Here is a 13,893-nt window from a genome sequence, read left to right on the forward strand (position 1 = left end):
TGTCACTTTAAATTATGCTATATCTAAAAGAAAAAACTCATATTATAATATCTTTAAATCCATAACATTATAAATTTTGGCCATGATAACATATTTTCATATAATGTTTAAGGCTCTTGTATTCTAAATTCTCTCTGCACTCCTTCAAACCTTTGTACTCTTACATTAAACTTGGAAATTTCTTGGGTATATACTAGTTAAGCCTCCTTGATGTTTCCACCACCATACAACATCATCTTTTGTTAGTATGCTAGAAAAGATAGAGGTGAAATCCAAATCTCCTAATAGCCACATAGTTGACATTCATCATTTAAGCTCTCAAGATGTGTGATCTCACATTTGTAACATACAAAGTGTCCTTTAGAGATAAACATAAACATAGTGCTCTCTTTCATTCACAAAAGTAAGACATTCATTAAAAGTGGGACTTGGAAAATTCCCGAAATCTCTTATATGTTGTTGGTGAGAGCTACCAGCTGGTAGGATAACTTTGGGATAGCAGTTGCCTTCTTTGGTGATCAAGCTAATTTTGATGAAGCTAAATGGAGATCACTCGGTCTAATTTGTGATGTAACCTTGAGATTTTTCTGGTTAAGAAGGAATGCATGTCTCTTCAAACAATGTTTTAATCCAAAAACACATTTGACCACATGTATTCCCATGCTTCCTCTTTATCCACATCTTATGATGTGCAATCCACACCCAATACATTGGAAACTAGATGCTTGTCTATCCCAGCTTCTTAAACAAGAGCTACTGTCAGTTCTTTACCCTTTGAAGTTCCAACATTGGATCTATAGACTATTTTGGGAAAAAGTTATATTCTCAAGCACGAGGCCTCGATGCATTTTTACATGTTGTAAACACTTTTTACTCTTTTGGTAATATATGACCACGCATTACAAAAAATAAATAAAGAGGTGAAATTTTGACATTTTCGACACATTAACAAACTAAATGCTAATGGCCTAGTTGAAATAGAAGGTCTTAGAGGACCTCTCCTTTTCTTTTTAAAGAGTTTGGAAGGGCATATAATTATTTTTCTAAAATTCTTACCTTTCTTTTGAAAGGTAATATATGTATCAACCTTCTCTAAAAGGGCAAAACCCCCTTTGAAGGGTGTTGCAACCTTCAAATTTTAGGCCCGATAGGGATAGTTTTTTAGGATGGCTTTAGGAGAGAGAGGCTTGACAATGGAATCTTGCCCGATGTGGTTTTGTTTTGGCAATGGGCTTTCATCTCACGATCTTGTGCAGTACTGGATTAATGCGGAATGGATAATGGATTTACTTCGAAGGAGGATGTACTTTTAACACTATGCTGTGTACTGCTAGCGCATTAGGCGCCACCTGGTACATGCGGGGAGCGGGGTTCCGCAGAGGGCAGGATTGCCAGGGCGGTAGGAGGACACAGGGAAGGTGGTGAAGGGCTGCTGCGGTGGGATGCGACCGGCCAGCTGATTGTAGGAGACGTTGAAGGAGGCCAGGCCTTGGAGGTGCGTCGCGAAGGCGACAGGGATGTTGCCGGACAGTTGGTTGTCCTGCAGCGACAGGAAGCGGAGGGAGGTACTGAGATTGGCCAGCTCTGTCGGGATGGCCCCGGAGAGGTTGTTGTAGGAGAGGTCCAGGCTCTGCAGGTTGGCGAGGGAGCCGAGCTCGGCTGGGATGACCCCCGTTAGGGCGTTGTATGAGAGATCCAGGCTCTGCAGCCGGTTGGCGTGGGAGCCGAGCTCGGCTGGGATGGCCCCGAAGAGGTTGTTGTATGAGAGGTCCAGGCTCTGCAGGTTGGCGAGGGAGCCGAGCTCGGATGGGATGACCCCCGTTAGGGCGTTGTATGAGAGGTCCAGGCTCTGCAGGTTGGGGTGGGAGCCGAGCTCGGCTGGGATGGCCCCGGAGAGGTTGTTGTATGAGAGGTCCAGGCTCTGCAGGTTGGCGAGGGAGCCGAGCTCGGATGGGATGACCCCCGTTAGGGCGTTGTATGAGAGATTCAGGCTCTGCAGGTTGGCGATGGAGCCGAGCTCGGGCGGGATGGTGCCTGTGAGGGCGTTGTGTGAGAGGTCGATGAGAGGAGTGACCTCGTTGGAGTTGTCGTCGGCTCCCTGAAGCTTCTTGAGGTTGGCCACCCACTGCGGGAAGGGACCCGACAGGCCGCAGGAGCTGAGGTGGAGCTCTCGGAGCTTGGGCAGGGTGGAGAGGCCCGATATGGCCGCCGACGAGGCGCTGCTGATGTCGCCCAGCGGGTTGCCGTCCAGGCGCACGACCTGCAGGCTGTGGAGGTTGCTCATGTCCTCGGGCAGGCCCCCGATTGCGTTGTGGTCCAGGTACAGGACGAAGAGGTTGGTGAGGTTGGTGGTGAAGGCGGCCGGGACCACGCCCGAGAGGTTGTTGAGGGCCAGGTCGGCGGTGAAGAGGTTGGAGAGGAGGCCGAAGGAGGGCGGGATGGACCCGCTGATGAGGTTGTTGGCGATGCGGATGTGCTGCAGGCTGGCCATGCCCCCGATGGCGCTGGGCAGCGGGCCGCTGAGCATGTTGTGGGACAGGTCGAGCACCCGGAGGCTGGTCAACTGGTCGAAGGACTCCGGGATGCCACCCGAGAGCGCGTTGTAGGACAGGTCGAGCTCCCGGAGGCCGCTGAGCTGCCCCAAGGACTCCGGGATGGCTCCCGTGAGGCCCCCCCCGCTGCCGCTGTCGGTCATCATGTTGGCTAGCGACAGCTGCTGGAGCTTGGTGAGCTTGCCCAGAGACGGAGGGATGCTACCCTGGAAGCTGTTCTCCTGCAGCTTGAGCAGCTGCAGCTCCGACAGGGAGCCCAGCAGGGGCGACAGCACCCCCTGCAGCCTGCCCCCCGAGAGGTCCAGCTGCACCACGCGGCCGCTGCTGGCCTCGCAGGTGACGCCCTCCCAGGAGCAGCAGTCGGACATGGACGCCGTCCACGCCGCCAGCTTCTGAGACGGGTCCTTGGCCACGGCCCCCTTGACGGCCAGAAGAGCCGCCCGGTCCTGCGCCACGCAGGCAGCTGCGGCCACCGAGGTGCCGGTTACGCAGTGCTGTATGATGAGCATGCTGAGGGCGATCGAGAATATCAAGGAAGCGACAGGAGTAGAGTTGCGAGGGCTACAGGTAATTATAACGCGGTGAACGTGGGAAGCCATCATCAATGGTATCCTATGCAGCAGGAGGAGGAGGAGGAGGAGGAGGCAAAGAAGCTAATAGTAAGACGACAGGCGGGTTGGTAATGTTTATGCAAGAAGAATACGCCCCGCCATTTATCATATCGAGTGTTGGGACGGCATTTCCCTGTCTGACGAGGTCTGATCAGGAAAGACCTTCGATTCTCACACCACGTAAAGTCTTTGATTGCAATTTGTCAAACTACAGAAGAAAAGCCTGCGAGTCGACTTTGCCACGGCCCAGTCAGCCCACGATCAGTGGCATCTCCAGACCGAACCTTCTCAAGTTCGCCTTGGCGAGCACTAGCAAGCCCGGCCGGCCTGCTGACTGCTGAGTCCTGACCGAGCTTCAGATCGTCTTGGTAGACGAGTTCCACCTCCCCAGCTTCCGTCACACCACGGTCCAATTTTGTCGTTTAGCTCCTTCTAAATTGCTCTACTGCTGCTTAGCGTAAAGGGGTCATTACAGTGTCTTTTAACAGTCTTCCATTGTAAATTTTTTCTTCCAACTGAGTTTGTTAAATGTTTTTTAATAATTAAACTGTTCATATCATATAGAGTTTAAATTAAAAATATCGAGTCATTTTGATGTTTTTTGGATCCGGTTATAAATGAAGGGTTTATAAAAGAGTGGGTCAATAGAGTGACACTCAAGGATGCGCTTCTTTAAGGTTTTACAAAATCCTAAAATATGAAGTAAACTTACTTGGCACGATTGTTTGACTTGTAGTAATCTTATATGTAATCTTAAGATATGAAAAAAATATTTACATGGCTCGGTTGTTTGACTTTCATTAACCTCATCTATAATTTTTAAAAATTCATATCATAATGTTAAGTGACTAAAAGAGCATTAAAAAAAAAAAATACAAAATTGCCACTCAATTGGGGTGGGATGTGTTTTTTTTGGGGGGGCATTACTTTATTGGCCCATTTACCCTAGTACTAGCCTAGGACATTTTCTAACACATTCATATTCGGTCCATACCTTCTCATGGATATGTCTTTTGTCAAGATAATCTCCAACATTGACCCCAAAAGCTTGCCATTCATTTGCTTCATGACTTTGTTTTCCATTGAAAGCCTTTAAGAGGTTTCTTCTTTTAGTGACTCTATTAGCTCCATTGCCTTTGGGCCAAAATATCACTTTGGTGTGTCAAATTCTCCATGAATTGCTATGAAAACAGAGTGAATCATGCTAACATTTAAGGACATGAGACATTGCAACAACACAACAATATATGTTAGGCTTGAATAGGAAAGTTGAGATTACATGAAAGCATTAATGTTATTCAACGAGCATCAAAATCCATAATGCCTCCCTATTTAGCTTCGTAAAATCAATATAAATTTATTATGTGCCTATTGGAGTTGCTTTAGAAGCTCACTTTGGTATGTGGCTTAATTATGGTTTCTTTATATGTTTGGGGGGGACCACTCAGAAATATGTGTGTATGTCACATAGGTTCCAAATAGGGGATTTTAACAATACCATTTTTACATGTTTTTTCCACACAAAAGGATAACATATAAAGGGGTTACTCACAGATTGGATAGAAAAGGGGTGTGTAAAAAATCCATAGATATGGATATTTTTAAATAAGCCTTGAACACACGTGATTAGAGGGTTTATATATAGTGAACCCCTCGAGTTTATATGCTAATAGTTGAACAAGTAACATATCCTCCATCCTCCTCAATGTGCTAATGTATGGAGCTTATGGCCTTAGAACACTTATTTACAAGGGACTAAAGTCTAAATTGAATGCTACTACTATGGGTATTTCTTTTGTAAGACCTAGCATCTCTTGTAATACTTTCATGTTAGCTTCATCAGCACCATTAGGGGCCTTGCCCTTGGAAGAGTCCCTATGGATAACATCATGCTTGACGATTTCTCACTTTGATCTGTCTACTCATTCAACAATTTCTTAAGCAAATGGTATAGATCACGATCCTTAAATGATTGCAAAAATCTTCTAGCTATCCAAACCAATTATATTATTTTATCACATTATGTATGTCACTAAACTCATCAACATGGCACAAGTAAGATGGCAACTCATTCATTCACTAGAGAAAAAATGGACTCTCTTTGGGCCCTTACAAATATTATAGTTTAAAAGGTGGGCCTTTTGGATTATCCAATTGGAAGGTAGAATGTTGACATTGATGGAGGGTGAATCTTCTCTCTCCAAATCTCTACTTTTTAATTTTAAAAAAAGGGTAGTGGAGGATTAAAAAAGGAAGGGGAATGAATAGTGCACAATTTTTGAGTTACTCTATTCTCATACTCCCCCCTCCCCTTTTTTGTCCATTTTTCAATTTCACTTTTTCTTCCTCCCACAAAATTAGTTTAACCTAGAGCTTGAATATCGGACTCCTTTCCTTCTCTTCTCCATTCCAATGAATTTTTGTGGCTGTTGAAGCTTTGTAGTACGAGCGAATTGGGTTTTAATTCTTCCACTTCCCTCTACAATTTCCTCTCCATATAGGTGTAGAATTTGGGCAAAACATAGGTGCCCATCTCTCTCTATGATTTCTCTGTTTTGTTGTTTTTTAGTAGGATTTGATGTCGATTCTAATTCTTTATGATACTTTCTTATACATATTATTTAAGGCAAGAGGCACATGTGCTCATTCATATATATATATCTCATTTCTCTTTTCTGCTATTTAGGAATTGGAGTTTGATATTGGTTCTAAGTCCTGTTGTCGTCTTGTAGAGATTATTTTGGGCAAGAGGCATAGGTGCTCATCTCTCTGTTTTTTTTTTTTTTGTTGTGGTTTCTCTTTTTGTGTGTGTGTGTGTGTGTGTGTTTTCTCTTTTCTACAAATTTTTCCAATAGAGCTTCATGTAGGTTCTAACTATTGCTATTGTCTTCTTGAAAGGATTATTTTGGGCAAGATTGCATATGTGCTTGTGGGTGTGTGTGTGCATGTGTGTGTGTGTGTGTGCGTACGCGCGCATGCGCGCTCATGTGCACACACGTACGCACATGTGCCTATTCTCTTTTTTTCTATTTTTACAATAGGGTTGATGTTGGTTCTAACTTTAGAATTAGTTGTTGTTGCAGCAATCAACATAGAGTAGAGCATAGATTCCATCTTCTATTCAATATGTTTTGATGATCATGACTTTAGAATCAATTGTTCTAGCAATAATCAATAGAAAGAAATTTAGATATTCTATTTTATAGATATATTTTTTATCTTTTTTGTTACTAGAATTCATATGAATAATTAGTTATTTCAATTTTCATTGAAGTGATATGTTTTTGTAACATGCAGATATTGTGCATGGTTGATGTGAAGTACGTAACTCTGGATCAACTTTGCTATGGTGAGTAATTCCATTTATGTTGAATGGAATGGGTGAAAGGGAGCAACAGATTGAAGGTTGGACTCAAGAGCTATGGTGGGAGAGCAAGAGCAAGAAAGGGAGAGACTAGAAATGGAAACTCCAATAGTCACAATGTGTGACCGGGCCTTCCTTTATTCAAACTGTCACTAAAAGAATAAAGAATAAAGTGACAGTGACGGGTGCTCGCCACCTGCAGTGTGCACTGGCGGTGACTGTCAGTGTAGTAATATACGGGCGGCTAGGCAGAGGCGCCTTTACCCCCAACAATCTCCCACTTAAAGGCGAATCTGCTCCAGTGAGGAGTGAAAAGAAAAAGAAAAAAGATAGTACAACATGTACACATGTACAACAGGATGAGGAAAGACATAATCTCATCCCACGCCCATCAACCTCTTGAGGAAGGCAAAGCACTCTGTAGAGAGGCTTTTCGTGAGCAACAGATCTACAGGATTTTGGTCAGCTCGAGGTCTTGATAAGATCAATAGACTTGTCCTCAACGACTCCACGTATGAAGTGATACCTCACCTCAATGTGCTTTGTCTTCGCATTGAAGACCGGATTCTTGGCTAACTGAATAGCACTCATAGAATCTGAATGCAGTATAGGAATAGCATCAATACCAAGGTCAGAAACTAAAGGACCCAACCAAATGGCCTTCTTGCAAGCCTCATTGAGACTGCAACATACTTGGCCTCCGTAGTAGAAAGGGCCGTGCATTTCTGTACCGTGGACATCCAAGAAACAGCACCTCTAGCATAGGTGAATACAGAGCTGGAAGTGGACTTCCTACTATTTTCATGTCGTGCATAATCAGAGCCAGTGTACCCCATGACTCCTATATCCTGGCTGCCATAGCATATGCACATATCTGCAGTACCCTTCAGGTACCTCATGATACCTTTCATCACAGCATCCCAATGCTTCTTGCTAGGTATAGCCATATAGTGTGCCACAACACCAATTGCAAAGGCAATATCTGGACGAGTGGCTATTATGGCATACATAAGACTGCCCACAGTGGATGCATAGGGATTCTTGGCCATCTCGGCATCTGTCTGTGGACAATCAGCTTGTGATACTTTCACATAAGAAGGCAATGGACAGCCAATAGGCTTTACGTCCTGCATGCGGAAGCGCTCAAGGACTTTATGAATGTACTCCCTCTGTGACAAGTAGAGGAGTCCCTGATGCCTGTCGCATCTAATGCATATACCAAGTATGTGAGTGGCCTGTCCCAGATCTTTCATCTCAAAGCTCTTCTTGACCTGAGCCTTAAGAGCATCTAGCTCATCATGAGCTTTCCTTGCTATTAGCACATCATCCACATAGAGTACCAAAATCAATAAAGAACCATCACGAGCTTTCTTCGTGTAAAGACAGGGATCCATAGCACTCCTGCTATAGCCATGTGATTGCATAAAGACATCAAACTTATACCACTCCCTAGGTGCCTGTTTCAAGCCATAAAGACTTTTCTTCAATTTGCACACTAGGTGCTCCCTGCCAGGTTCTGCAAAGTCCTTAGGCTGCTCCATATAAATCTCATCATGCAAGTCCCCATGTAAGAAAGCCGTCTTGACATCCATCTGGTATAAATCCAAGTCAAGCTGAGCAACCAAAGCCAAGACTAAGCGTAGGGTGGTCATATTAACCATAGGAGAAAAGACCTCATCAAAGTCCACACCATGTTCCTACTTAAAACCCTTTGCTACCAATCTAGCCTTGTATGCCGGCTTGGGGTGTCCAGGGGTACTTTTCAGCTTGTACACCCACTTGCATGGCAAAGCCTTCTTGCCCATAGGCAAAGAAACCAAATCCCAAGTTTCATTCTTATGCAAGGAGTCTATCTCAGACTGCATAGCCCTCTCCCAAGAGTGATTGTCACCCCTGCACATAGCCTCATTATAAGTGAAAGGCTCTTCTGCATCTGTAACCAAGACATAATGCATCGAGGGCTGAAATCTATCAGGTGGATGTCTGTCTCTAGTAGACCGTCTCACGGTAGGCTCTACTGCTTGTCCAGCTGCCTGTTCAACACCCTAACCATGAGCATTTGCTACAGCTGCAGGCTGTCCAACTGGCTGTGCGGGAGCTCTCGGCTCCTCCTGAAATATGACCCTGCGGATCTCAACAACTCTCTCAGGCTGCCTATGCATTTTGTCTTCATGGAAGACTACATCATGACTGTGGATGACTTTCCGCACTTGCAGATCCCAGAGATGATAACCCATCTCGCTTGCATCCCCATAACCAAGGAAAATGCAATTGACACTCTTGGGATCCAGCTTATTTTTCTTGTCCCTGGGCATATGGAAAAATTCCTCACATCCAAAGACACGGAGATGTGCATAAGAGGGAGGTTTTCTAGTCCATACCTCCTCTCCAACCTGGAAATCCAAACCACTAGAGGGTGATCTGTTTATGACATACACAATTGTACTAACTGCCTCAGCCCAAAAGCTCTGTGGTAGGCCTACATGGCTAAGCATACTGCGTACACGCTCCTGGATGGTTCTATTCATCCGCTCAGCCAAACCATTCTGGGGGGGTGTAGGGGGTGGTTAACTGACGCTTAATACCCCTCTCATCACATAACTACTCAAAAGCACGTGAGACATACTCACCCCCATTATCTGTCCTTAGGCATTTTAGCCTATACCCAGACTGGTTCTCAACCAATGCAAGCCATCTCTAAAACATAGCCAAGACATCGGATTTCAACTTAATGGGATAAGCCCAAACTTTCCATGAAAAATCATCTATGTACGTAACAAAATACTTTGCACCACCCATAGACTGACAAGGCATGGGCCCACAAACATCCGAATGTACCAATGCCAAGGGCTCACTCATGTGTGGCCTACCAGACTTCTTATGTGTAGACCTAGTTTGCCTGCCATACAGACAATGCTCACATGAATCAAAACATGCATAATCAAGGGGTGGTAAGTACTGCAAACCAGAAAGCATTTTCATTCCCTTCAAAGACATATGGCCCAAAATGGGCATGCCAAAGAGATACATGTGGGATAGAACCCACAGACAAAACATGATCAAGGGAAGAAGCTGATACAATCAAGGGGTAGAGACTACCAGCCTTGGCACCTTTCACAATCACAAGTCTGCCACGAGTGATCTTCCATGCAGAGTCTCCAAAACATATATGATATCTTGTGTCATCAAGCTGTCCAGCTGACATGAGACTACGTGTCAAAGCAGGTACATGACGTACATCCTGCATAATAAAACTGCTGCTAGAAGAAAACTGCTATTGAGATATCGAGCTCCACTCGTGATATGCCAGGGTGACTGTTGTGCATTTATGTCACTGACTTGTTAGCTGCATATGCGGTTGGTACACCGCCCATGAATAATAGCTAGATGACAGCTATCCTTATCTACTAGTTCGTGGCTCAGTTAGTATGCCACCTTAGTTAGTTGAGTTTGGTTTGAAACCCATATATAGGGTTCTTCTATTTCTTTGTACTTGAGTTATTTTTTGGCTTACACAACTAAGAAGAGGAAAACTGTTTTTCAGCCTCCACCTGTGTGTGTATTCCCCCATTGTGTAAGTGAGAAAGCTACAAGTGAGACTCCTTCCTTCTCTCCCACAATCTTGACAACTACAATCTATCATTACCAATGCCTACAATATTAAGAGAGCTGTCATCACCCAAGCGCACAGAACCCGAAATAGTACGGTATGAATGAAACCACTCTCGGCAAGGTGTCACATGAAAGGACGCACCTGAGTCCAAGAGTCAACACTGTGCATACATAGAGTGTATCTCTATCATCTGCAAAGCACTAGAAGAAGCTATTACGATATAATCATCATCATCAACATTCTTAGGCTGGATAACATTGATCTCTTTAATTTTAACACTGGACTTTGCAAGTACTATGCTGTGATCAGAAGACTTATCCTGCACTTTGTCTTTCCCCTTATCTTTGCACCTTTCATTGCACAATTCATGGCATTGTGACCTAATATGGCCCTTTTTTCCACAATGGTGACAAGTAACATGTGCATTCTTTCCACGGGATTTGCTACGTGACTTCCCACGAGACTTGGACCAAGATTTCTGAGAATTCCATCCACGGCCACTACCACTGCCATGCTTTCCATATCCATCATTCTTGCCTCTAACTGTCATAGCATGAGACACACGAGAGGCATTCAAATTCTTACAGTTAACCTCTTCCTGCAGAAGAGCACTCTCAATATTAGATAATTTCAAGGTAGCAGTAGAGGCACATAATGCAGTGCGGAATACATCCCATGACTCATTAAGAGTACCAAGCAAGAAAAGAGGAGTGACATCCTCTGCAAAAGTGATGTCCAGCGAAGTCAAGTTCTTGAGTATAGCATGGAACTGGCTCAAGTGAGCAGACATAGTCACATTCTCCTTCATACACAAATCCATAAGCTGCTTCAGCCAATACATGTGACTCGCTGGACTTTTCTTTTCATAGAGATTTTTGATCTTTTCCTACAATTGCCATGCACTCTATTCTTGCTCAAAGACATTATAGTGAACCTGTTTTGTGAGAGACAAAACAATAGTGGACTTGCATAACTCATCAAGCTCAAGCCATTCCTCATCTAGCATAGTTGCAGGCGGATGCCCGCTTAACCTCAAAGGTTTGATCTACGATTTCTGCACCAACACCTGCAAAATCTGGCTCTTCCAATAAGAGTATTTCGTACCATCAAGCTTAGTGATGTTGAAAATAGCATGATCAGTGGACGAACTGTCCAAATGCAGGCTGGAAGATGGTAGACAAGGTTCAAAACTACTTGTTGTTTCTTGCAGAAAATGATTAAAAAATCACCAAAATCGAGGAAAAATGGCGAAGAAAGTGGAACCAAAGCTGTTGCCCACCAAGTACTAGTGAAAGTACATCATTTCAAAGTGTTTCAACATGAAAAATCCATGTCAGTCCATACATATATGTTTGCCGTAATAAATTTCAGATTTCAGTAAAAGAGAGCTAACAATGCCAAAATCGGATCCCAAGGCAATCAGATACTACCAAGACCAAAGCCAGCATCATGCGAGCATAGCATAAGCATATGATGGTCAATGAGCATGAATCCAACACCCAAGTATGTCAGATAAACATCTGCCAGTGAGTAGGTACATCCCCCAAGCAACGGGCAAAGTGTTCCTACCACTACCAAAACTTGACATAGGTAGGTGTTAGTTGACAAAGATACGAATCCAAAACTGAGACTTAGCTCATAAGCATACAATGAACCAAGACATATGATGTATCATCCCAAAAGGTAAGAAGTCCCAAAGTCTCAAGTGTTTGTAATTGCTCAATAGCATATAATGGCTCAATGCATAAAAGTACGACCTGCTCAATGTCTGATAAGCATTCAAGAATGCTCCCACTGGCACAAAAGCTGTATGTATGAGCTCAAGAGCTCAAGCCAAGACAAGACACAGTGCCAATGACATAAGTCCAAGACAATACATCAATAGTACATCGCGAACATGTAGGCGGTAGAGCATCCGTATGTGGCATCCATAAGCATGTAAGGCATCAAGTACATCCCAAGATATAACTCTGGCAAGCCAATAAATAGCTCAAGTAAGCTCCGAGAATACAAGGTCAAGCCAAGACCGAACTCCAATAGCAATAAGCTCCAAACAATGTAACTAGCATGTAGTAATGGCATAGGCTAAGCATGTCAAGACCGGGTCAGACATAAGCAACATACATGCCATAAGTACATCCAAGACGGAGCATCCAAATGCTTTGCAAAGTGAGCTCAATCTCAACCAATGATCCCAAATCAAAACCGAGCTCTATGTCGAGCCCCAAGTGTCAATACATAACCATATATGTCTGAAACATAGCCCGAAAAGCATAGGCATAAGTATACATGAGTAAAATGACTTCAGTCCAACTATGTACAGCAATGATTTACTATTCAAAACTGAGAATTTCAGCACCAAAATCAGCTCCAAGTGGTTTCCAAACAATAGGCATACATTCCCCTAACACCCGGGCATCAAACGGGACCAACCGGGCATCAAATGACAATGCCAAACAAGCTGTAGCATCAAATGTCAGTGTAACACTATCATAAACTGCCTATGGAATGTTATGACAGTCCCAAAACAATGTTAAATCAGTCCAAATGGTATGCCAACACATCAACCATCAAAACCAAGCATCAAAGCATGTTCATATGCCCAAAATGGAGCCTTTCCAAGTGCCAATGGAGGGGGAGAGCTGTTGTTGTGACTGTCAATGCTGAAGACACATATGGGAGGGCTCCGTGATTCTGCCAATTGTAAATGCTGGTCTTGTGGCTGCAAAAAATGGTGGCCAAGCTTCGGAGGGTTCCAATTAAAGCCAAGGAAGGCTTCAAACAAGCTCCAACAAGTCTTGTTCAAAGGCAAGTGAGATATGAAGCAATGGAGATTCAATGGTGGTTGCCCCAATCTTGTTTACAGCCTGTGAGACCTAAGAACTGAAGTAAACCCTAAAGAAAATGATCAAATACCTTTGATGTAATGCCCTGAAGGTGCCCAACAATGCCGGGAAGGTGCTCGAGAAGTCGGGGAGTGACGGGAGCTCGAAGGAGTCGGATATGGCTGCCGGGAAGGAGACACAATGCAAGTAGGGAGTCGATGGGGTGCTGAGAGTTAGTAATACACGGGCGGCTAGGCAAAGGCCCCTTTACCCCCAACAATGGGTCTACTAGAACTCAAAGTTCTGAAATCCTCTAAAGTGGTGATCCTATGTGTCTATTAAGGTCTCCATGCCATTTGGCTGCTATCCATATAACTCTTGTATTATATCATCCATATAGCTCATAATGTGTTGGAGTTATATAATATTTCAAATATCAATCGAGATTATCTATTGAGATTTGCATGCCATTTGTCCACCATCCTTATAACAGCTATTATATAAGGCCTACGAATTCATGTAATGTATCAAGTGAGATCAAACTCAATTCATTTTAATGAGTTTTCTTTCTACAAAATTATCTGAGTATTTTTGTATTATTTTTTTCATTCTCTTGAAATGAAAGATGTGGGGGATGAGAAACTTGCCATGGGTCCATATGAGACCATTTTAAAGCTTGTACTGGGAGTTATCACCCATTAATTGATGCTGTAATTTCTGAAACATATGGCTAAATTCTTCATTTAGCAAATAGGCCTCCTAGAGCTCCTTAGCCTAATCACTATGTGGTTTTGAGATAGATGATATGATGCATCCCCACATATATGAGAGTGAATTAGCCGCTATATTATCTTTGCCTTTGGTATGAGAGATGTAAAAATGATGATTTTTAAAGGTTTCTATTTATCTCCTCTACTTAGGAGTCAAA

General features: G+C 43.7%; 1 protein-coding gene across 1 annotated transcript; it reads right to left on the bottom strand.

The window, feature by feature from the left end:
* Window positions 1-1,330: 1,330 nt before the first annotated feature.
* On the bottom strand, window positions 1,331-3,213 carry LOC148026419 (uncharacterized). The gene has a single exon (XM_087690303.1). It carries the CDS (start codon window positions 3,152-3,154, stop codon window positions 1,331-1,333), a length of 1,824 nt encoding a protein of 607 aa, XP_087546429.1. The 5' UTR covers window positions 3,155-3,213.
* Window positions 3,214-13,893: the final 10,680 nt, after the last annotated feature.

Source organism: Lygodium microphyllum, chromosome 13, assembly GCF_053477565.2.
Source record: "Lygodium microphyllum isolate KBCC chromosome 13, Lygodium_microphyllum_v1.1.10, whole genome shotgun sequence".
NCBI lineage: Eukaryota > Viridiplantae > Streptophyta > Polypodiopsida > Schizaeales > Lygodiaceae > Lygodium > Lygodium microphyllum.

Excerpts from the sequence above, each read along its gene's own strand:
- LOC148026419 (XM_087690303.1), bottom strand. The coding sequence starts at position 3,154 with ATGATGGCTTCCCACGTTCACCGCGTTATAATTACCTGTAGCCCTCGC.